The following is a 25517-nucleotide window of genomic DNA, read 5'->3' as shown; positions in this document are numbered from 1 at the left end:
TAAATGTTAAGCAGTTTAATGTTTGTGATACATTTTAATTCTCGGGGGAAAATAGAAAGGGAGATAGTTAAAAGTAAATAGGAAATTGTAAGAAATCATAACTTATCAATAAAAGCAAAAATGAAAGATGACTGCATGCAGCCCTTTATTGCGGTTTCTCTCAACTCAAGCTATGTACACTGGCACATGAACTCACATACAGAGTTTGGTACAAAAGTACAGTAATACAAGAGCTAAACTGCCTATAAATGTTTACTTAATCAAGAGAACATAACTCATCAATCAATGGTCTGACCACTCCAGTACTCGGAGATGACAGTGACTTTATCAATCAATAGTCTGACCACTCCAGGACTCGGAGATGACAGTGACTTTATCAGTTGACCAGTCCAGTACTCAGAGATGACAGTGACTTTATCAGTTGACCACTCCAGTACTCGGAGATGACAGTGACTTTTATCAATCAATAGTCTGACCACTCCAGGACTCGGAGATGACAGTGACTTTATCAGTTGACCAGTCCAGTACTCAGAGATGACAGTGACTTTATCAGTTGACCACTCCAGTACTCGGAGATGACAGTGACTTTTATCAATCAATAGTCTGACCACTCCATTACTCAGAGATGACAGTGACTTTATCAATTGACCACTCCAGTACTCGGAGATGACAGTGACTTTATCAGTTGACCACTCCAGTACTCGGAGATGACAGTGACTTTATCAATCAATAGTCTGACCACTCCAGTACTTAGAGATGACAGTGACTTTTATCAATCAATAGTCTGACCACTCCAGTACTCAGAGATGACAGTGACTTTATCAATTGACCACTCCAGTACTCGGAGATGACAGTGACTTTTATCAATCAATAGTCTGACCACTCCAGTACTCGGAGATGACAGTGACTTTATCAATCAATAGTCTGACCACTCCAGTACTCGGAGATGACAGTGACTTTATCAATCAATAGTCTGACCACTCCAGTACTCGGAGATGACAGTGACTTTTATCAATCAATAGTCTGACCACTCCAGTACTCGGAGATGACAGTGACTTTTATCAATCAATAGTCTGATCACTCCAGTACTCAAAGATGACAGTGACTTTATCAATTGACCACTCCAGTACTCAGAGATGACAGTGACTTTATCAACTGACCAGTCCAGTACTCAGAGATGACAGTGACTTTATCAGTTGACCACTCAAGTACTCGGAGATGACAGTGACTTTTATCAATCAATAGTCTGACCACTCCAGTACTTGGAGATGACAGTGACTTTATCAATCAATGGTCTGACCACTCCAGTACTTGGAGATGGCAGTGACTTTATCAATCAATAGTATGACCACTCAAGTACTCGGAGATGACAGTGACTTAATCAGTTGACCACTCAAGTACTCGGAGATGACAGTGACTTTTATCAATCAATAGTCTGACCACTCAAGTACTCGGAGATGACAGTGACTTTATCAATCAATGGTCTGACCACTCCAGTACTTGGAGATGGCAGTGACTTTATCAATCAATAGTATGACCACTCCAGTACTTGGAGATGACAGTGACTTTATAAATGTCAGCATGATATCAATTCAATTGAAAATGAATACAAAATAGACCAAACTTTAAACATTTTTTTAATAATTCAAGGGCATAAAATTATAACTCTCAACCTAATAATCTGATTTGCCCATATTCAAATTTGAAAAAAAATCTCATAAGTATATATTTGTATATGTGTAAACAACTATAATTAGGTAAGAAATAAAGGTGTTCAATTATAAACAAAGTGAAATAAGACATTTTTATTTTTTAATCAATCAAGGGCTCATACTTGCTATTCCAATCTGACCTATTATAAATCTTTTAAGATTTTATTGATGATAAGATGATGGTGCTAGAGTGCAAACATAGTGAAATAGAGCTTTTTTATTCCCATAACTCCACCAAAATCATCAAATTCAGTCAGTAGTGCAGAGGTAGTCCAGACAAACTTTATAAACAAGAGCTGTCCGTAAGACAGCCAATGCTCAACTATTCGAATTGTTGTCCCAGAAGCAGGAATATTACCCAAAATGTTAAAATATCTATAGAGTTTCAATCCAGTATCTGCATTCAATCTGAAGATAGTAATTTGCATGCAAAACTTTAACCATAAGTTTTTAAGTTCAAAAGGGGACATAATTTTGCAAAATACATGTCAGAGTTATGGGACTTGATGCTATGACCTAGTTTTATAAACCCGAAGAAACATGAAGTTTCAATTCAATATTTGCATTAGTTTTTGAGATAGTAACTTGCATGTAAAACTTTAATCAGGATCTACGTCCCAAAGTGGGCATAATTTGGCCAAAGTGCATGTCAGAATTATGGGCCTTGATCCAGTGAGGTTGGTTATAGACGTAGAAAAAGAAAAAAAAATAAGTTTCAAAGTATATGCCTTTAAATAATAGCTATAATATGTTCTTGCATGCACAACTATAACCAAGGTGTGATGCCGACGCCAACATCATGGTGAGTAGAATAGCTCAAACTATTCTTTAAATAGTCAAGCTAAAAATGTCCTTTAGGGGGCCAAAACTCCATCAAAAATCAATCAACTGGAAAATACGTAAGATATGTGAAACTAGCCTTGGTACTGAACCTTTCTACAAATTTGGTCTCGGGATTTTGACGAACCTCTTATGGATGATAATGGTGTTGGTGGTAAACTGAGACAGGAACATTATAGTAGTACATTTGTAAATGATTTGCGTTGATTACTTTACACATAGCAACAATTCAATAGAAATAAAAATTCATGAAATTACCACCACATCCCGTCGTTTCTATCTCAGTTGTGCAACCAGGACTGACAGAAAATTAATAAATTATTCTAAGTTTTCAAAGTTTTCTTTAAAATCAGACTATCATACCAATAGTTATAAAATGAAAATGTGTACATGTAACAAGAAATTCTATTGAAATGAAGACAAATAAATTGCTTTTTAATGTTTCCACTCTAAAGGGAGGTAATACAATAATTATCTTGATACCAATCCAGCATAATGTAGTTGGCCTTTCTGACAGTAAATATAACAAGAGCTGTCGGAGGACAGCAACGCTCGACTATTCAACAGCCTTGTCAATAGAATGAATATTAAAGTCGAAAAAGGGGCATAATTTTGTAAAATTGCAAAACAGGGTTATGGAACCTGTAAAACACATATCAGCTCATAACAATGGACAATTGTTGAACTTAACCAAAAACTGCTAAGTCAAAGAAGGGGCATAATTTTGCAAAGTAGAGTTATGGAACCTGTGCACTGCATGTCAGATCATTGCAGTGAACTAGTGTGTGAAGTTTCAATCCATTCCCATTAGTGGGTACTGAGATACCAGCTTACATACAAAAACTTAACCAAAAACTGCTAAGTTGAAAAAGGGGCATAATTTTGTAAAAATGCAAAGTAGAGCTATGGAACCTGTGCACTGCATGTCAGATCATCACAGTGAACAAGTATGTGAAGCTTCAATTCATTCCCATCAGTGGGTACTGAGATACCAGCTTACATATAAAACTTTAACCAAAAATTTCTAAGGCGAAAAAGGGGCATAATTTTGTAAAGAGCAAAATAGAGTTATGGAACCTGTGCACTGTAAGTCAGTTTATCACAGTGAATAAGTTTGTGAAGTTTCAATCCATTCTCATTCGTGGTTACTGAGATACCAGCTTACATACAAAAACTTAACCAAACTGAACGCCAGCATAGATGCAGACGCCAACGCATGGGTGAGTCCAATAGCTCTACCTATTCTTTGAATAGTTAAGCTAAAAACGAAGGATGTTATAACATGCTGCTTTAATACCACTGACTATTCTATTAGACAAAGGGTCCAATACACTGAGAAAGATCTCTATTAGATGTGCTTTTTTTTCATAAAAAACCTTTAAAGGTGGGTAACCAGATTTTGGTCAAGTAATGTATTTATTTTCTAACTTTATCATCTGATCACCTACACTTATTGATGTTCTCCGCGAGCCTAATTCATGTAAGATTTTCACTGCAGGTATTTTTCAAATTTTATTTTCCTATCCTTGTTGCCCAACAAAACAGAGAAACTTTCTTAGCCTACAGAATGATATGTATACAAGATTTGTCAAACAATTCCATTAACAAGTGTATATTTAGCCAAAATTCATTAGAAAAGCAAGTTTGTGAAATAATTATTACCTCCATTTGTGTAATTTGGTTGCTGAACCAAAACAGACTGAAAATAAGTTAATTCTGAAGCTATGCACAGTTTAAAACTTGCCTTTTGATTCACATTGTTGAATTATCTCGATGTCTATCAAACAGAAATGTAAAACTATAATTTACAAGTATATTGAAATGCAAAGAAATAATCAGCTTTTTAAATACTTTCATATTAAAGGAGTGGGAGAGTGTGTGTGTGTGGGGGGGGGGGGGGGCGTAATTATGAAATTTTATAAAAACCAAAAAATATTCATTTCTAATAGGGATCTAACTAAACTATACGTAATTACTTATTTTGTTCCTTAAATAAATCTTGGGTATAAGTTATCTTTAGTAGTATATACGAAAAGAGACAAAAGCTATAAAAATGTTGCTTCAATGTGATTGACCACCTGTACTATGAGGTTTTAAAAAAACAATTTGTTTTGACCCCCATAATAATAGGGATCTTCCTTTAGTGGTACTTAGTCATTATGTAAAGTTTGAAAGTTGCACCTGTTATATTTTATGATTGAGTTAAAAACCTTTTTCAGTCTCTTAGTCACTGTGACCTGGACCTTTGACCTACTGGACCTAAAACCAAAAACAGTCATCTTCAAGTGATCCTGTAAAGCTGTTCTATGTCAGGAAACAGAAAATGTTGACCGACGTACAATACAATTCCATATTGTGTTGTGTTTTTCTCAAAATGGGCATATAAAAATATAAAGTGAACACAATCCCCCCCCACACACACACACCATACATAACTTAGGCTGATCTCAGATCTAGACCTTTTTAGCTTAATTGACTGAATGGATGCTGGATTTCAAAATATGAATGAAAATAAATCAAGATTGAGATAAATGCCCTGTTTTATCTAAATATTCAGTGATGTATATGATTACATTAATGTAACAGCAGATTTAATGTACAACGCTAAAAGTAGTTCTTATCACACTCCCTCATACTGACATGTGGCTGTGCAATTCTATACCACAACTTTCCATAATCAGTTATTTTGTTTTTGAGGGCATCTTGGAATAATGCAATTAAGTTGTGAAAGCTGAACACATAGATGTCCTGCATCTTTGAATATCCCTGGAAAAATGTCTGATTAAAAATTGCACAAAATAAGACTGCAACATCAAGATCTGCCAAGTCTATTTCCTTCACCCTGAGGCGACCTTGGCCTTGATTCACCTTGACCTTCCTTCCTCCACCAAAGAATGAAGCAAGTCCACCACCTGTGGTGCTCATTTTGGAGACAAAAAATAAAACAGCTGCCAAAAGTAGTCCTGGTAATCCTAACAATAGCCCTGCAAGTATGAAACCCACAGTGACAATTGGCTCTACAGTGTGAGATCCAACGTTAAAACGGGGAAATCCATAATCAACAAGTCTCTGATTAAGTCCATCAAACACTGATGCTTGTTGCCCACCACCCTCTCCACCTCCACCCTCATACTGCCGAGCCATCTCATCTGGATCATGCTGTATTCTGCCAATATTCTGAAAAAAATTCAATGTACTGTAGATCTGGGTAATTTCTGCAACAGCTTTATTTATCGACTTCATGGTTTGCAGTCTTATTTGTAGTGTTAAGAAATTGCAAAACGCGAGTATTTAGGTTTTAGGACACGATTCAGATTAATATTCAGGAATAATTTAAATTTTGATGTGGCGTTATCCGTGTATATCAGCAAAAAATAAAACTTCCATGGAAAGAATGCAATTTACAGTGCATGGAAGTATACAGCTGTATATTTTGAAAATGTCAACAAACCAAAAGAGGAGAAATTACATGTACAGTATGTCTGAATACAACTAGAGTTACATGATAGCTCATACAAAGATATGATTTATTTAACAGACCTATTGCCCTTTATTCATGTTTAAAGGAAAAGCTAGCCTAAAATAACATTTACTACAACATTGAAATGCCATAAGTTAGATGGCTGATTCCCTTCTTACAAACTTGACGTTGGATTCTGTACAAACCTGTTCTCTGCAAAAAACTACCAGCTTCCCCACATTAATCCGAAATAAAGGGCAAATGATAGCAGACATAATGTCTTTTATCAAATCATAACATAGTACATAATTATGCCTTGCTGAGGGATCGAACTCACGACTCTATGGTCTGTAGATCTACTGACCACAGACAATCATGTTATTGCAGAACTAAGTTTTCTCAAGCTAATGTTCAGAAACCAAATGGTCTACTGACTGACAGACTGAATGACTAACAGACAGTGTCAGACCAACAATGAACAAAACAAGAGATGTCACAGGAGACAGCGCGCTCGACTACTTCGATGATGGATAGTGAAACTGGGCACATTTGAGGAAACTGGAGCTGTCACTGGAGTATTTAATGACTCCAATCGTGGATGAAGATATTGCATAATAGCTTGAGTCTGCGTCAAAAATATTAAGTAATAAAAGAGGTAAGGATAAAGTGTATCAAAACACTAAATGAGTTTAATTCTAAGCAAAAAGGGGGCATAATTCATAAAATGCTGGTGCAAGAGTTTTGCACCTTGTGTCATATGATGTGGGTGATGATGTGTAACAACTAATTCAAGTTTGAACCAAATGCATTTCGTAATAACTAAGATATAGCGAAAATGCATCAAAATTAACCTTAAATTCTAAGTAAAAGGGGGCAAAATTCATGAAAAATTGTGCCAGAGGTATGCACCTTGTATGATGTGGGTGATAAGGTGAAAAAACTATTTCAAGTTTGAATCAAGTCCATAAAGTAATAACTGAGATGGAGTGACAGTGTATCAAAACTTCAACCTGAAATTTTAAGTAAAAAGGGGGGATAATTCATGAAATATTGGTGCAAGAGTTATGGCCCTTGTGTCATATGATGTGAGTGATGATGTTGAACAGCTATTTTAAGTTTGAATCAAATCCATTTAGTAATAACTGAGATATAGTGAAAGTGCATCAAAACTTTTACCTGAAATTCTAAGTAAAAGGGGGATAATTCGTTAAAATATTGGTACCAGAGCTTTGGTCCTTGTGTCGTATGATGTGGGAAATGATGTGGAACAACTACTTCCAGTTTGAATCAAATCTATTAAGGAATAACTGAGATAGAGTGAAATTCTAAGTAAAAAGGAGGGATAATTCATGAAATATTGGTGTGAGAGTTATGGCTCTTGTGCCATATGATGTGGGTGATGATGAGGAATAATTATTTTAAGTTTAAAGCAAAGCCATCAAGTAATTACTGAGATAAGGAGAAACAAGGAGCTGCGTTCAATAAACGCTGGATGCCCCCGGTGGCATCCTTGTCGATACAAAGCAACCTAAGTCCAAAACGAGGTCAAGGTCAAGGTCAAACTGAGGTCAGGTGATGTTTGAAGATGCGGAATGGTCACAGGTTACATCTGTATTAGTATCAATTCATTCTTGTAAGCGGTATTGATGCTAGACGAAACAGTCCCACTTGGTTAACCAAGAGATGGCCCATATAAAGCAACCTAAGTCCAAAATGAGGTCAAGGTCAAGGTCAAACTGAGGTCAGGTGATGTCTGAAGATAAGGAATGGTCACAGGTTACATCTGCATTAGTATCAAGTCATTCTAGTAAGGGGTATTGATGCTAGACAAAACGGTCCCATTTGGTTAACCGTATACGGACGGACGGACAAATGGACAGGACAATCACTATTTGCCTTCCGCATCAGTAGATGCCGGGGGCATAAAAAGAGAAGGTGTAAAAAAACTTTAACCAAGATGGGGACGTGGAAAGATGCCGATGCTGGGGTGAGTAGGATAGCTCTCCATAAACTTCGTATAGTTGAGCTAACAATATACCCACCTCTTCTTCAATGGGGTGCATAATAATCTGATCTCACATTGCTGAACTAACCTGTCACATGTTTTTTTTATTTAAATAAGCTTAGCAGTATTCAAACCCAAGCCCTCTGGATAGACAGTCTAGCATATTACCACTAGATCATTAGCTCACACATAATTAATTGTATACCTGTCTAGGTCTGGCATTTGCTTGCTGAGCTCGAGGATCATTGTCACTCACAATTTCTCCTGTTTTTAGAATACGAACCATTCTTTATGTCTGAAATAAAAATTATAACCACTGATTTATCATCAGTATCAAGTCAGTTGACTCTCAGATCTCTGTGTATGGTGACCAGCAAGAACACATAAAATTTGTTTTCTGGTTGTAAACTGTTCGTGTATATTCTAGAATCCTAAATATAAATGCGAGATATTATCTTTGGCTTGAATAAATTTTGCCAGATCTGAGGTGCACAAGTTCCTGTCTGGTAAAATCTATCAGAGCTATACATCTCAGATCAAGCTGCTGTTGTAATTACCCTTTTATTATATACCTCCGTGCACTAAAACATACTTTACAAAACAAAAAAACAGACACCATAACCTTACAGATAATATTTTGAATTTGAACACTCATTTAGAAATGTCAAGACATCATCATTATTTATGCACACTAGATTTCCATGCTTCTTTTACACAATTAGATTTATTGCTTGATAAAAGCTCTTCTCTAGCTAGCCTCACTCATTTGGCTTATCGGGATGACTTATTTTATGATCTGACATTTCATAGTTGCCATCCCTCTAAGCCTTACCCATATAGATATGATCTGCATTTTACTGTTAGAAAATCCAAAAATTTCATAAAATACTGGTCAGACTTACTTGCTCCATTAAATTAGATTAATATTCATGTCGAAACATCAAATGAGTGATAATATTAAATACAAGACTTTAAATCTGTGAACAGGGGCAGAGCCTCAGGGGATATCTACCCAGACCACGGATTCAATACATAGAGGACCGTCGATGACACTAAATTGCAGAAACAAAGTGTATTAATTACGATACATTCAAAAAAGGTCAGTGGGGCGATTTCATGCTTCAATGTCAACATAAATCTACTATCAGAGATCATGGAAACGTAATCATAACAAATACATCCTACATACACCACAAAACATTCCCAATGGATTTCAATGGGGAAAGGCTAGCAGAAATATGCAGAATAAGTTTGGATGTGACAGGACAGTGACACATAAAAGTTACCACATTGTCCCGAAATTACTAGAAATGAAGAAGAGATTAATGTCATTATTGGTAGTTTGGAGTTTAATGTTAGAAGGAACTGCTGTATCATAATAAATATTTTAAGGACAGACAGAATTGGAATGTGATTAGGTGACAGGTGATGGAAGAACAACTCTAGCTACTTTCCCACTCCAGTTCTTAATTAATTGGCTGAAATGGATATAGTAAAACCTGAACTTCAACATGTCCAATAGTGTAAAGAGCATTAGAAAAGTTACCATTAGTACTATAAATAACCATTTAAACTTCTTGCCAACAATGCCAAGTTAAGAAAGGCAGAAAATCCATTTACCTGTCACAAGAAATCACCAGGCGCTTAAATTGACAGCTGTCATTACTTCAAGCGTCAGTTGCACTCTGATCAAGCAAGGAGGTAACAAAAATAATTTTATTATGATTTAATGGTTCTTAGAGTGAATAAAATTATATTTGTATGCATTTATGTATTCTTGATGAAATACCAATTCAAAAAGATACACGTCTCTTTGCAGACATCGTTTTGCTCTTCATGAACATGGCCAGTAAACAATAGTGCCATAATTCGGACAAACACATATCCGGATTGTTTACTGTCACGAGGTGATAAGCTTTTATTTTCTGCATATTTGTTAGGTTTGAAGCTTCCATATTTAGAATTCTCGGTTCTGAATATTAGTTTTTCAAGGACATTTTGTAAAAGCCCCCATATTTTTTTACTTTTAGTTCATTTTCTTGATCTATCTTCGTATTGATGCACTCTGACATCTATCATCTTGCACAACATCCCTTTCCACTTGTACACCACACTCATATACACCTCCCCTACTCCACCACTGTTTTTTGATACTTCATCTCAGTATCCCTCATCCACATCCCACTCCTCTCAACTCTGTCCCAGGTTTTTTTTTTTACTTTCAATCTATTTATGTCCCTGTTTCAGTTTAGTTTCAACTCAAATAGGCCTATATAATTTGTTGTTATTTTGACTGTCCTGTTCCATTCTGCCTGCAGACATGGGTATTATGCCCCAGTATGCAGAGTTCTTGTGATATCTTATATATACATACCGAGTAATACATAGTTATGATTGTTAATGTAAACTTTTTAGTTTTATTTAGAAATTAAATGCTATAATTTTTGTGTGTTTTAATACAGGTATAAATCACAGTGGGACTCCTTGCAAATCTACGAATTGCGCTAGCATTAATTCCAGAGAAGAATCATATGGTCATGTTGATCTTTGTCAAATGATCTTTATTGTCAGAAAAAGTTTTTGGTGTCATTTAATGCTCTTCTTGAAATTTTAGCGTAAAATTTTTAAAGAATTTTTTTAATGGCGCGCCATTTCGTTCATTTTTTGTAAATGATGTCAGATTGTGCAAGCAATCTCATGGAAAGAGCTGTATCCTTGATATTGTTACGTCAATGTTGTTTATACGAAAATAAACACTTTTTCCTTTCCATATTATAAAATATAGAATGTAAAGATGTTAACCTAAACTATTTGCAGGGCTCCAGATAAGCATCGTTCAGTCGTTTAAAAACAAAATGATTTTCATCAAAAACAAATTGAATTCCAAAACCTGCCGTTCAAAAACGAATTGATTTTCAATTTCAGTCGTTTCGAAAACGCTTAAAATCGCCGAAAACGACAAGAAGCCATCTAACGATCATTATGTTTACACTGATAAATTTTGTCAGGGTGTTAAATTACGATAAAATCTGAACACCATGCTGTTATTAGCATGCAAGAGTGATCTCCCCTCCTAGGAAATTGTGAATATGGCGTTGGCAGTAAGAAAGTGAGATCGAGCAAAAAAACAAACTAACAGCGCATTTCCTTCTACGATTAATTTTGTGACAAGAACGGAAAAAAAATCTACTGAGAAAATCATATGTGGAATAGTGACAGATGTCGTAACAAATGTCATCGATTCTGGTCGTAAAAAGCCCATAAAACATAGTGAACAGTATCTAAGACTTAGAATGCTTATCTGTTGCTTTATAAAATACATGTACATGTAGTACCCCATGAAGTTGAACTATTGGTTAAACGCACGTTATTAAATGAATGATAAATATGCTCCCTCTGACAAAAAAACTAAAAGGTTAAACTTGTGTGATGAAAAACTAATTGAAAATTTTAAAATAAAACTAATTGAATTTAAAACTTGGTAGTGAAAAAAACTAATTGTGAAAAAAATCAAGAACTGAAAAACTAATTGCATGAAAAATTATCTGGAGCCATGTATTTGTACTAATTGTTTATGTGACACTACTTTAGACATGAACATCAAGAGGTCACACATTTTAATTTTTTTTAACCAGATGCCTATTATTGCAAACTTTAACATCCAGTCACCTGTCATCTGTACATGTCTGATCTGTGAACATACGATATTGTTGTTTTTCATTTAACACTGAACAAAAATCTGTTTAAGGTTTCGATGGAGGCCTTGAGAAACAAAAATCAAACAACACCAAATCATAGAAAGAAAGAGTTGTTTGACATGAAAATTGAACAGCATGTAAAACATGTATATTACTTTACGAAACAAGTGTCAGTATACTGATATAAACATTGAATTCCGGAAAAGGGCTGCCTAAAGGGGCTCCACTTCCGGGCAGTTAAACGCCTTTAAAAACTCACCATTTTCAAAGAACAGTTACACATGTTCGTTTTGATGCATTTGCAATAGCGTGCGAGTGGTGAAATTTCGCATAACAAGGTGGAACACAGTTTTCAGCAATTGTTTATCTTTATTTCTTTACATATGGCATTCATTTTCAAAGGGAGACAACTGTTCCCGATTATTTTAAGTACAAATGGCATTCATTTTCAAAGGGAAACAACTTTTTCCGATTATTTTAAATAATCTTTGAGAAAAAGTTGTCTCCCTTTGAAAATGAATGCCATTTGTAAAGAAAAAAAAGATAAACAATTGCTGAAAACTATGTTCCACCTTGTTACGTGAAATTTCACCACTCGCACTCTATTGCAAATGCATCAAAACAAACATGTGTAACAGATCTTTGAAAATGGTGAGTTTTTAAAGGCATTTAACTGTCCGGAAGTGGAGCCCCTTTAGGCAGCCTTTTTCCGGAATTCAATGTTTATATCAGTATACTGACACTTGTTTCGTAAAGTAATATACATGTTTTACATGCTGTTCAATTTTCATGTCAAACAACTCTTTCTTTCTATGATTTGGTGTTGTTTGATTTTTGTTTCTCAAGGCCTCCATCGAAACCTTAATAAAACAGATCTGAATTTCTTACAGAAAATTATAGTGAATTCATTCCAAATCACATGATAACTAAATGAGATGTCTTTATCATTGAAGATGCTTTCTTTACTCTTTACTTAATAAGTGACTAGGCATTTCATTTATTGCTAGCATGCAGTGATACTTGCTTTTATGAAAATACATTCAGTTTTGAATATACAATTATTTAACTTAGTAGTTACATGTATTTAAAGCAGACTTTAAATACAATTACTGGTTCCACTTAGTGTTTGAATAAAAGTGTTTTTAGTTATATATTATTGGTTTATGATTTAACTCAATTTATTAAAAAAAAAATACTTACAATATTGTAACATCTAACAGCTTGTGACAGGTGAAAAGTAAATGAGAACTTTATTTTTTCAAATGAGCTATTTATTTTGAGTATTTATTTTTAACTCAGATGGAGGATCAGTCAAAAGACACTGGATCTACAGAGCAGCCTGATGGGAGCAGCAAGTCAGAAGATGGGCAGGAAATCCAAAATGAATCTAAAAATACAGAGAATAAAAGTGCAACACCTGGATCAAAACCAGACACATCCTTGGACAAAGGGGCGGACAGTGCAGGTACTGCTTAAAATAACAATCTGAGCTGATTTGATTTGAACTCAAGAATGAGTAACTTGTATTTGCAGATGAATTTGCTGACATAGAAATCATCTTATTATCAAACTACATGATCTAGGCATTAAATGGGGTCCTTAGTAAGACCCAAAACATACAAAAATAATGTAGGTAATTGCAACTTCAGTATTATCATATTATGACTTTTGAGGAAGTTTTAAAAACAGTACAGTAACTGCAGGTATTATATATTAATTCTATAAATTGTAATTTATTACCAGGATATGTTTTACAGTGTTTCAGAAAAAACAGATGTTACAACATAATTATAGCCCGCCACTTAGCTCAGTAGGGAGAGCGCAGATCTACAGATTGTGGGTCTCCAGTTCAAGCCCTGGTAGAGGCGTATGTTTTCTGTGACAATTTGATAAAAGACATGTCTGAAATCATTTGTCCTCAACCTCTAATTTATGTGAGGAAGTTGGCAGTTACTTACTGGTACAGAATCCAAGAACACTGGTTAGGTTAACTGCCTGCCGTTTATATACATAACTGAAATACTGTTGAAAAACAGCATTAAACCCAAAACAAACAAACAAATACAACATAATTATATTAACCTACCTTGATCACAGCCTTAAATCAAGTGTTCACACCTAAGTGAGGTATGGTGTAAACTGCAGTCAAATTCTTCTGAGTATTTGAACTAACAATCTGTGGTTAAGAAGTCTGATACTGGTACTGATGGTAAACCCGGACAGATGATAAAGTCGACCACCTTGGAAATATTCGACTGCAATCGGTTATTAATAAAATTGAACACACCATCTCATAGTTTCCACTTAAACACCAACTGATGTAAACCAAAATAAAATTGATAAATATTCTGTATAAATAAATGACTTACATAAATTTGTATAAAAAATATTTATCCAAAATTACTGGGGAAGAGGGTGTTTTTTGCGCATGCTCACTGTCGAAACATGAAGGCCTGACATTTGGTAGCTTTTCATTACTTGATCAGGAATGACTGTTGCAGCTTTTTGGGGAAAGTTTATTTATAATAATACCAAGAAAATTTTGTAAATGACAAAGTGTTCGAATTTATCATCTGTCAACGCTCATACAGTCTCCTTTTTACATACCCCTTTCAGGGCCTCACTTCGTGTGAGTTTGCTTACTAAATATAAATTTGAATTGTGTAAAGTTTTTCAGCAAAGGTTAAGCTTTATTTTGATACCGACCATTGATTACAATTTGCAAAAATAAAAAATTTACAGGCAAAAAACCTAATTTTCTGTTCGGGTTTATCATCAGTACCAGTATTGTATTCTTGCATACCAGACGGGGATTTCTGGTGAATTCAGTACAGAAGATGTGTGTAGTAATAATAATGTTTTTCGTAAAATGGGATAAAAACTAAATACCTTGATAGTTCCTATTTGTTCCTTATAACATATTTCTCGATTCAAAAAACGTTATTTTATGGAAATAACATAACGTTTCATTGCAGATGATAAAATAAAACCGAAACTCTTACGTTGTTTTCGTCTCTGTAACGTCATGACGTACTTCCTGTTTACGGACGTAAAGTTCCCGTGCTTTGTTAATACGCTACTATCAGAAAAAAGTGCTATAAGAAAATCATTTGTTTGAATTTATTTTTAACTCTGCTTTGTTTAATATGGTATGCAAGAAAAAGATTCTATCACTGGCTGTAGGTGCAGATGGGAATATCCGGCTCTCGGGTAACTGTTTAACCAGTTACTCGGATGGAGCCTCGTAACCACCTAAACAGTTGGCCTCAAGACCGGAAATTCCCATCTGCACCTACAACCAGTGAAAGAATCTTACATTCTTACACCACTGCACCAAAGTTTAATTCGTGATAATTTAACACGTACAAAATCTAAACATTTTCTTTTTAGATGAACTTGAGCAATCAGATGAGGTGGAGGTGGACCCAGCTGTTATCGAGAAACTTACACATGGGGTGTTAGAAATGTTCCTGCCAAATCTACAGAAAGCAAAAGGCTCGCTCAATGAAGTCTTGTAAGCATTTATGTAGATCTGTAGATTTGGGTCTAGATCATAAGTTCTTATGCACACTTATTAGGACTTTGGAAATGTGTTTCTCATAACCCAGATTTATTGTATCTGTAAAATGAAAAGTTCAACATGAAAAGAGATTGAGCACAGTGTGAACATGAAGCATTGACACTATAAGAACAACAGTTGTAATAATTATGGTACCGATAGGTATTAACTGTAATTGTATAAGGGCAGTAACTCCAGACACAAGCAGTTATCAAGAACAGGTGAAATTAGCTATACATAAAACAGCATTTTTTTTAGCACATTCATATATACTTCTTTATATGCCTAATTTCAAAACATAAAAATGTTTGCTTATCCAAAAATGGGAAAATTTTGCAAATAAGTTAATGTCAAAAACTGTCTTTTTTTTGTAGGCCTATATGGGAAAAACACAGAACTTAGAAGATCATCATGATAAGTTTTTCACCGTTGAAACAGTTGATAATTCGCAACTGTTGCATGCCTGTAATGCAACAACAAAAAATATTAATGCCCGACATCAAAATTCACATGTTGTCTTTTGCTAAACAGCTATTCAGTTATCAAATTAATTACTACTACCGGTAATTTTTTTCAACATGAAGATTTTGAGAAAAAAAAACTGCTCACAAAGTAAGATCTTGCAAACATTTTGCATGGCAGAATTATTTAAAGAGCTGCGAAGGCCTAATGGATATGCACCTACCCCACATTTGGGAGGACGAAGGTTTTAGCCCTGTCACAGGCTGGTCTTACTACTGAAGAGAGACAAATTGGTGAGCTGACAGCTAGTTAAATAATGGGTACTGATTGCCTACCTGCCTGTGCCTGACATAAAAAAATAGGAATTGGGAAGTTATGCTGTTCAACATATGTAAGTGTCTGGTCATCCAACATGGCTGGCCCTTTCAGTAGGGTGGGTACCAAACAAACCCACTTTACAATTATTCACTTATAAAGTATGTGCGTGTTCTTGTTATGCAGTTGTATAATATGCGAGTTAAAATAAATTTAGTTTAAATTTCAGACATAACCAAGAAGTACTCATAGAGACTGTACAACAAGAGAACTCCAAGTTTACCGAGTCTGCTTCAATGAAACAGTTAATTGAAACAGTAAGTTTAAAGTTAATTTACCATTTACTTAAGTCAGTGTGTGTTGAATAGAAGATACTGTAAAACTAAAAGAAGACATTTTGCCAGGGTTAAATTTTCTTTGTTAATGCGAGTTGTCGTGTGAACATTAATCCGCGCATAAATTCTCCTCATGATCATAATACTGATAAAAAAATATTTAAAACATTACAATATACTTTCAGACAATCAAACTAAAATGGCATACAGTTGTGTATGTTTTGTGTTTTCTGTAACTTCTACACCATGCTAATTTCAGGGTGAATAAAACATGACTTGGTTATGATAAGGAACATGATTTTAATATATTATAGTAATGCTTGTGTATCATATTGTTTATTTTATACATATACACACAATTGATCTTTTCTTCACTACAAACTGAAAGCACAAAATTATATTACTTAAATTTCTGAAATAAGCCAAACTAGAAATAAATTGTACCACCAATTCAAATAAGAATCAGATGCTATTTTTTGTGCATTTATATGGATAAACTACATTGGGACTTCTTGCAAATCAACTTGCTACAAAAATAAGTGGGTTGCTTTCAGTGAGTACCAGAAAATCAAAATATATGTCAGGATATCGATCTTTTAAACATTCGCCTTCCAATAACAATACTGTTCATGGTTTTTACTGAAAATACTGTAAAATCCAGTGAAAAATCATACAGTTGTGTCGATTCAATTTTGATCTTGGTCAGAAAAAATTTGTTTCAGCTATAATTCACCATTCTTTTTGAAATTTTGGCGCCAAATTTTGAAAGAATCTTTTGAATGACACCATTTTGTACATGCTATTTGTATATGGCGTCAGATTTTGCATGCATCCTTGTTTATACGAAAATAAATACTTTTTCCTTTCCATACAAAATATATAGTGAATGTAAATATTTGTAAGTATTATTCTTTATTCATTCAAAAACAAAATTACATATTTATTAATGTATGACTTTTTGTAGATGCAGGAAGCAAAAGCATATCATGGTAAACTGGTGAATTTGAAGAGGGAAATGAATAGTCTCATGGATAAATCTACCAAACTGAAGGTAAATTAAAATTTTATAGTAGGTATGTCTACATGTAGCCAGTTTAATTTTATCTGAAATGCTGTCTTTAAGCATAACAACTGATGTAATAACACATAAAATCAATGCTTTTAAGTTAAGTTAAACTAATTATATCATTTACTTATTATAATAAATGGTATTGTTATATGAACAGGTAAATATGTTGGGCCATGACATGATTCTCAATGAAATTTTTTACTGTTGATGAATGTTGACATTCTAATAATGCCCCTAAAATAAGCTAAATCTAAAAATTTTCACTCTTAACTATAAGTGTGCATTTAAAATAGTTTCTGATTAGACAGAATTATGACAATTGACAATTTCCGGTTATTATGTTGAAAATTACAAAAATGACTGTTACAAATAGCCTAAAATTGAAAAGTTTAGCTTTTTCATCATACTTTGCACAATACTAATAGATCTGACTTTCACCATGATGAACTAATTATCAGGCATTTGTTATACTGATTACTGGTTAATTCATACTCAATTTTGTCTGATTCCCAGCATTACTATTTTATTCATATATATCTGTCTAAGGGAGGTAATCAGAAATATTAACTTTCATGATCAATTCATTTACAAAATTGTGAGCAAAATTGTACGAAAGACAAGACAGACATGAATGTTTTTAACCAGGTTTTCAACGAAAACCTGAGTTATTAGATTGGGGTAGATGTCGGTCGGGCGGGTGGGCGGCGGCGGTGGCCTCAAACTGGTGTTTCCGGTCAATAACTTTTGTTTCGGTAAAGATATTTGAATAAAACTTGGTATGTATGTAGCTTATATCAAGACAAAGGCTGGGATTGATTTTGGGGTTTCTGGGGTCAAGGTCAAGGTCACTGTTACTTAAAATAGAAAAAGGGTTTCCGGTCAATAACTTTTGTTTCGGTAAAGATATTTGAATAAAACTTGGTATGTATGTAGCTTATATCAAGACAAAGGCTGGGATTGATTTTGGGGTCAAGGTCAAGGTCACTGTTACTTAAAATAGAAAAAGGGTTTCCGGTCAATAACTTAACTTAGGAATGAGCTATCATGATGAAACTTGGTGTATAGAAAACTTATATAAAGTTGTAGCTTGGGATTGAATTTAGGGTTTCTGGAATCAAGGTCAAGGTCATTGTTACTAGAAATAGGGTTAGGGTTAGGTTAGGGTTAGGGTTAGCATATCTTCTACATGCATGGAGGGATTTTGATGAAAGTTGGCACAATTGTTCACCATCATGAGACGGAATGTCATGCGCAAGAACCAGGTCCCTAGGTCTAAGGTCAAGGTCACACTTAGAGGTCAAAGGATACAAGAATGAAAACTTTGTCCGGAGCATATCTTCTTCATGCATAGAGGGATTTTGATGTAACTTGGCACAATTATACACCATCATGAGACGAAGTGTCTTGCGCAGTTCCCTTCTTTAGAATTACTTCCCTTTGTTGTTACTATAAATAGCTTATATTGTAACTTTTTCATTACTAGACGTAGGGAAAAATCGAGACCACTTTTCTGTAGTACAACATGCATGTTACATCCAATTTTTAGGTGTATTTTGACCAATCTCTACCTGGAAAGGATTTCTGTGTGGACTTAAAAAATTTTTTTTTTTTTTTTTAAGATTAACTTCCCTTAGTTGTTACTATAAATAACTTATATTGTTACTTTTTTTATAATTGACCATAGGGAAAAACCAAGACCACTTTTCTGTGGTACAACATAGTTGTTACTTTCTAATTTTAGGTGTATTTTAAGGTATCTCTACCTGGTAAGGAGTTTTTTTGTGGACTTAGAAAAACAAAAGAATTACAATGATTACTAAACAACCACAAAATTAAAATTACATCTGCAAATACAGGTGCTAGAGTAAAGAAATTTGCTGTGACGGGCGTATATTGTGACATTCTGGCACTCTTGTTTATTCTTATGAAAAGTGTTGAAAACCTGGTTTCCTGGCATTGCCGCGTTTCTTGTTATTTTTTTTACTTGCATATATCATGTGTGCAGCATTTTCTAATCAAAGGCTTTGTGAGCCTTTAAGCATGCAGACAGGGTAATAAAGTACAGGATTTTTAATCTGTATAATAAGGATTTACTGGAAAAGTGTAGAAAGCTGTTACAGCTGTTACAAAATTTGACATATCCCTGGTCAGAAGATTTCTTTAGAACTAGTTTTAAATTAATGTAGTTTGATTGAAAACTATTTTCTATTACGTAGCGGCGAGCTGTCAAGTTACAGCAAGAGAAACAGAAAGAAGAATTGAGGAAAGCTGTCCAGCAGGAGCGAGAACAAGAAAGAGAACGAATGTTGACTGCTAAAGTTGCAAAACCATCATCAAAGCACCAAAATACCTAGCATTGCGATCCAACAGTGTTTTTTGTGTGTTTAAGATGCTGTACATATTGTTTATATTTTATTTAATGGTATATTTTTAAATTCATAGACAGTTTAGTGTATCATACAAAAATAGAGTTGAAGAAAATATAAGGATTGTTCAAAGGCCATTTCTTTTAATGAAAGGGGCATAATTGCTTAAACTTTGATGGGACTTCCTTGAAATTTGATGTGCAACCCACTTTATTGAAATACTCATTTTCTGTAGCAAAAAAAAAAAAATCAGCTGCTTAAATTATGTGCCATGATTACTTGTTTATCAAGGATTTATTTGTCAGTGTAATGTCTTTTGTTAATTTTAGAGAATATTCTTCTCTCTCATTCAGATATTTTTGTTCTGTTTTTGAACAAAATTTTCTAGGATTAGTAGAGATCAACAAACGTTTTATGAGACTAAAGGAAGTGATAGTATAAGACTGTTACCGACGTAAAAGAAAACCAATTTTAGATAAAACTAGATGTGCCCCATCTACTCTCACTATATTATTTTCATTGTTAAAAGAAATTAAAACTGGAAAAGTTATGTCAAGAGGATGATATTACCAGTGGAAAAAAATTTAATGTGCAAGAAACAGAAAGTGAAATAGAAGGTCTAAGGTACATGCAACATGAAATTTTAGGCACTGCTAAGTCAGAGGCCATAACTCTGGTCTTGCTGAGAGAAATCTCAAACAAAATCCCAGGTGCACAACTTCACAAGCTAAATTAATTCCTATAAAGTTGCAGGTCACTGTAGGTTATACACTATTTAAGATGCAACATACATGCAACACAAATTTGTAGGAACTTATGCATATTTTGACTAAGTCAAGGGTCATGACTCTGGTCTTATTAAGTGAAATCCTAAAAGAAATCACAGGCGTAAAACTTCACGATGTCATGTTGATTAACAATCAAGTAATATTTGATTACTCTAGGTTAAATACTTATTGAGGTATGTGCAACACAATTTTTTTCTGGAAGACAGAGTAAATCCAAGTTCTGTTTAAAATGCATTCATGCTATTAAATTGAATTATATGCTTAGCATTTTCAATCTCACACTCATGTCTACATTCTTACAGATACACTATAAGTGTTAGATTATTATAAATTGCTTCTGATCATTAACTTATGCTGGAAACTATCAGGCTAATACCGGTAGGCACAATTATGTTAATTTCTGGTTATGCAATGAACATGATTGCTGGTATGTTATCTTACTAATTCACACCCTATTCTTGATACATTAATCAATGTTTGGATTAATCAATGTTTGGTCTTTCCAACATGCAAAATGCATTATGTGTGTGAATGTAAGCTTATCTATAGTCGCTACCAGTAGCCTATATGGTGACTCCTCCAGAAGACTGATAATAACTTTTAGTTGGAGGATGTACAGTGACAGAAATGGAAGACCTTATACCTGGTCCTTTCATGCCAGATATAAATGTCCATGCCATGCCATGCGCAGAACTCGTCCCATTATTAGTCATTTTAGTTGTAAGAGTAAGAACTCGCATCCTATGGTTCTGTAGTCAGTGTTACCACTGTACCACATTGTCTGCTCTAAAATGCATGAAAAATAGCATGTTAATGGCCTTCTGTATTTGCATTACAGTTCAACTTAGTCCACATATATGCATTTGGGTTTTTTTTCTCAGTAGATCTTCCCTTTTCAGGGTGAAAATACAATATAATTTTGAGAATAGGGAAATTCTGAATGGCGATTAAAACTGTAACCCAGCATATTTTTATTTTTCATTTATAACTGAGTGAAGTACTGTAAAGTGATATGGCCTACCTTAATTTGCAGAATAAAATCAAAAGATATCAGGACAGGGATTTTTAGGTTAATTGTTGGTCTTTTTTTCCCAGGACAAAGAAATTTCAAACCCTTATAATTAGCATTTAAGAATTTGTAGCTGGCTTTTTGAGTTCGAGATATCCACAGATTATATATTTGTAAATTAAAAGAATTTTTACACTGAATTGACATTTACCAAAGTTTATTGTACGTTAAAATCAGATATTTTCATGTGACTACAATCTGCTGTTTGTAAAATTAGAATTACTTTGTTAGGTAGACTTTTTGTGATGTAAGGCTGGGTTGTGAAATATGAAAGACTATAACATTAATAGCCTTTTCACATGTATCTATTTGAATAAATTCAGTCAACCATTACTTGCTCAAGATTGTAAGGAAATGAGTAAAATGCAGAGTTATCCAGGTTTTTAGCTCACCTGTCACAAAGTGACAAGGTGAGCTTTTGTGATCGTGCGGTGTCCGTCGTCCGTCCGTCCGTAAACTTTTGCTTGTGACCACTCTAGAGGTCACATTTTTCATGGGATCTTTATGAAAGTTGGTCAGAATGTTCATCTTGATGATATCTAGGTCAAGTTGGAAACTGGGTCACGTGCCATCAAAAACTAGGTCAGTAGGTCTAAAAATAGAAAAACCTTGTGACCTCTCTAGAGGCCATATATTTCACAAGATCTTCATGAAAATTGGTCAGAATGTTCACCTTGATGATATCTAGGTCAAGTTCGAAACTGGGTCACGTTCCATCAAAAACTAGGTCAGTAGGTCTAAAAATAGAAAAACCTTGTGACCTCTCTAGAGGCCATATATTTCACAAGATCTTCATGAAAATTGGTCAGAATGTTCACCTTGATGATATCTAGGTCAAGTTCGAAACTGGGTCACGTTCCATCAAAAACTAGGTCAGTAGGTCAAATAATAGAAAAACCTTGTGACCTCTCTAAAGGCCATATTTTTCATGGTATCTGTATGAAAGTTGGTCAGAATGTTCATCTTGATGATATCTAGGTCAAGTTCGAAACTGGGTCACGTGCGGTCAAAAACTAGGTCAGTAGGGCTAAAAATAGAAAAACCTTGTGACCTCTCTAGAGGCCATATATTTCATGAGATCTTCATGAAAATTGGTCAGAATGTTCACCTTGATGATATCTAGGTCAAGTTTGAAAGTGGGTCACGTGCCATCAAAAACTAGGTCAGTAGGTCAAATAATAGAAAAACCTTGTGACCTCTCTAGAGGCCATATTTTTCATGGGATCTGTATGAAAGTTGGTCAGAATGTTCATCTTGATGATATCTAGGTCAAGTTCGAAAGTGGGTCACGTGCCATCAAAAACTAGGTCAGTAGGTCAAATAATAGAAAAACCTTGTGACCTCTCTAAAGGCCATATTTTTCATGGGATCTGTATGAAAATTGGTCTGAATGTTCATCTTGATGAATCTAGGTCAAGTTCGAAACAGGGTCATGTGCGGTCAAAAACTAGGTCAGTAGGTCTAAAAATAGAAAAACCTTGTGACCTCTCTAGAGGCCATACTTGTGAATGGATCTCCATAAAAATTGGTCAGAATGTTCACCTTGATGATATCTAGGTCAAGTTTGAAACTGGGTCATGTGCCTTAAAAAACTAGGTCAGTAGGTCAAATAATAAAAAAACCTTGTGACCTCTCTAGAGGCCATATTTTTCATGGGATCTGTATGAAAGTTGGTCAGAATGTTCATCTTGATGATATCTAGGTCAAGTTCGAAAGTGGGTCACGTGCCATCAAAAACTAGGTCAGTAGGTCAAATAATAGAAAAACCTTGTGACCTCTCTAAAGGCCATATTTTTCATGGGATCTGTATGAAAATTGGTCTGAATGTTCATCTTGATGATATCTAGGTCAAGTTCGAAACAGGGTCATGTGCGGTCAAAAACTAGGTCAGTAGGTCTAAAAATAGAAAAACCTTGTGACCTCTCTAGAGGCCATACTTGTGAATGGATCTCCATAAAAATTGGTCAGAATGTTCACCTTGATGATATCTAGGTCAAGTTTGAAACTGGGTCATGTGCCTTAAAAAACTAGGTCAGTAGGTCAAATAATAGAAAAACCTTGTGACCTCTCTAGAGGCCATATTTTTCATGGTATCTGTATGAAAGTTGGTCAGAATGTTCATCTTGATGATATCTAGGTCAAGTTCGAAAGTGGGTCACGTGCCTTCAAAAACTAGGTCAGTAGGTCAAATAATAGAAAAACCTTGTGACCTCTCTAAAGGCCATATTTTTCATGGGATCTGTATGAAAATTGGTCTGAATGTTCATCTTGATGATATCTAGGTCAAGTTCGAAACAGGGTCATGTGCGGTCAAAAACTAGGTCAGTAGGTCTAAAAATAGAAAAACCTTGTGACCTCTCTAGAGGCCATACTTGTGAATGGATCTCCATAAAAATTGGTCAGAATGTTCACCTTGATGATATCTAGGTCAGGTTTGAAACTGGGTCATGTGCCTTAAAAAACTAGGTCAGTAGGTCAAATAATAAAAAAACCTTGTGACCTCTCTAGAGGCCATACTTTTCATGGGATCTGTATGAAAGTTGGTCTGAATGTTCATCTTGATGATATCTAGGTCAAGTTTGAAACTGGGTCAACTGCTATCAAAAACTAGGTCAGTAGGTCTAAAATTATTAAAATCTTTTGACCTCTCTAGAGGCCATATTTTTCAATGGATCTTCATGAAAATTGATCTGAATATTCACCTTGATGATATCTAGGTCAGTTTGGAAACTGGGTCACGTGCGGTCAAAAACTAGGCCAGTAGGTATAAAAATAGAAAAACCTTGTGACCTCTCTAGAGGCCATATTTTTCATGAGATCTTCATGAAAATTAGTGAGAATGTTCACCTTGATGATATCTATGTAAGGTTCAAAACAGGGTCACGTACCTTCGAAAACTAGGTCAATAGGTCAATTAATAGAAAAACCTTGTGACCTCTCTAGAGACCATATTTTTCAATGGATCTTCATGAAAATTGGTCAGAATTTTTATCTTGATAAAATCTACAAGTTCAAAACTGGGTCACATGAGCTCAAAAACTAGGTCACTATGTCTAATAATAGAAAAAACGACGTCATACTCAAAACTGGGTCATGTGGGAAGAGGTGAGCGATTCAGGACCATCATGGTCCTCTTGTTGAGCGATTGAAACATAGCAAAATATACCAAAGAGGGCTACGGACCAATGAATTATTGGAGTTAATAATTGATATTGCATTGTTTCACTGTATAGCAAAAAAAAAAAAATCCCTTGCAAAAGAATTATATTTTACAATGTAGGATGACTTGTGTACTCTGTATTAGAGAGAAGAAAAGATGTGAAAATGTTTTGAACAATACTGTTAACATTCCATTGTGCAATATTTATTATCATTATTAAATCTCACCAAAAGGCAATAATTGTAATGTGAAAAATCATGAAATAAACTATGGAAAACTTATCAGACTTCATTTCAGTACCTTAAGTAAATAATATTGGACTTAACTAATTAAAAACTTTGCCATATTATATTTATTGGAATACCCCTTAGATCTTAATGCATATCTTTTCACTTCTATAATACAAATTATTTTAGCATCAGGTCAGTGATAGCATCTGGCAACAGAAATCATAATGGCCACAACAGCCTAAAAGTTGCCCAAGTAATGTTGACACACAAAATCATTGTAATTGGCAACAATATTTATCGAGCACATAGAAACTGCAGCCCGGTACTGTATAAACTGAAGCACATTTTTCCTAGCATCGAGATATTTGAATCAGGCTCATCATTCACGGCATCTTATAGGGAATATGTGGTTCTACCTATAGCAGTTACATAATGAAATTATTGTCTTA

General features: G+C 34.6%; 2 protein-coding genes across 4 annotated transcripts; one reads left to right on the top strand and one right to left on the bottom strand.

Annotated features, from left to right (window-relative positions):
* LOC123564581 (protein FAM241B-like) lies at positions 1-9747 on the bottom strand. 2 transcript variants are annotated; one of them, XM_045358260.2, is made up of 3 exons: positions 9638-9747; positions 8223-8312; positions 1-5729 (listed from the first exon to the last, which is right to left on the bottom strand). In XM_045358260.2, the coding sequence occupies exons 2-3, from the start codon at positions 8301-8303 to the stop codon at positions 5157-5159; spliced, it is 654 nt and encodes a 217-aa protein (XP_045214195.2). In that variant the 5' UTR covers positions 8304-8312; positions 9638-9747; the 3' UTR covers positions 1-5156. The 2 variants fall into 2 exon arrangements, with proteins under 2 accessions (XP_045214195.2, XP_045214196.2); XM_045358261.2 differs by lacking the exon at positions 9638-9747 and adding an exon at positions 9564-9637.
* Positions 9612-25119, top strand: LOC123564580 (biogenesis of lysosome-related organelles complex 1 subunit 6-like). 2 transcript variants are annotated; one of them, XM_045358258.2, is made up of 6 exons: positions 9612-9718; positions 13015-13180; positions 15106-15229; positions 16281-16368; positions 17351-17437; positions 19672-25119. In XM_045358258.2, exons 2-6 carry the CDS (start codon positions 13015-13017, stop codon positions 19807-19809), a joined length of 603 nt encoding a protein of 200 aa, XP_045214193.2. In that variant the 5' UTR covers positions 9612-9718; the 3' UTR covers positions 19810-25119. The 2 variants fall into 2 exon arrangements, with proteins under 2 accessions (XP_045214193.2, XP_045214194.2); XM_045358259.2 differs by lacking the exon at positions 9612-9718 and adding an exon at positions 9812-9924.
* Positions 25120-25517: the final 398 nt, after the last annotated feature.

The sequence above is a fragment of the Mercenaria mercenaria genome, chromosome 2, assembly GCF_021730395.1.
Source record: "Mercenaria mercenaria strain notata chromosome 2, MADL_Memer_1, whole genome shotgun sequence".
NCBI lineage: Eukaryota > Metazoa > Mollusca > Bivalvia > Venerida > Veneridae > Mercenaria > Mercenaria mercenaria.
Note: the sequence above shows the minus strand (reverse complement) of the source record. Positions and strands in the feature narration are given on the sequence as shown.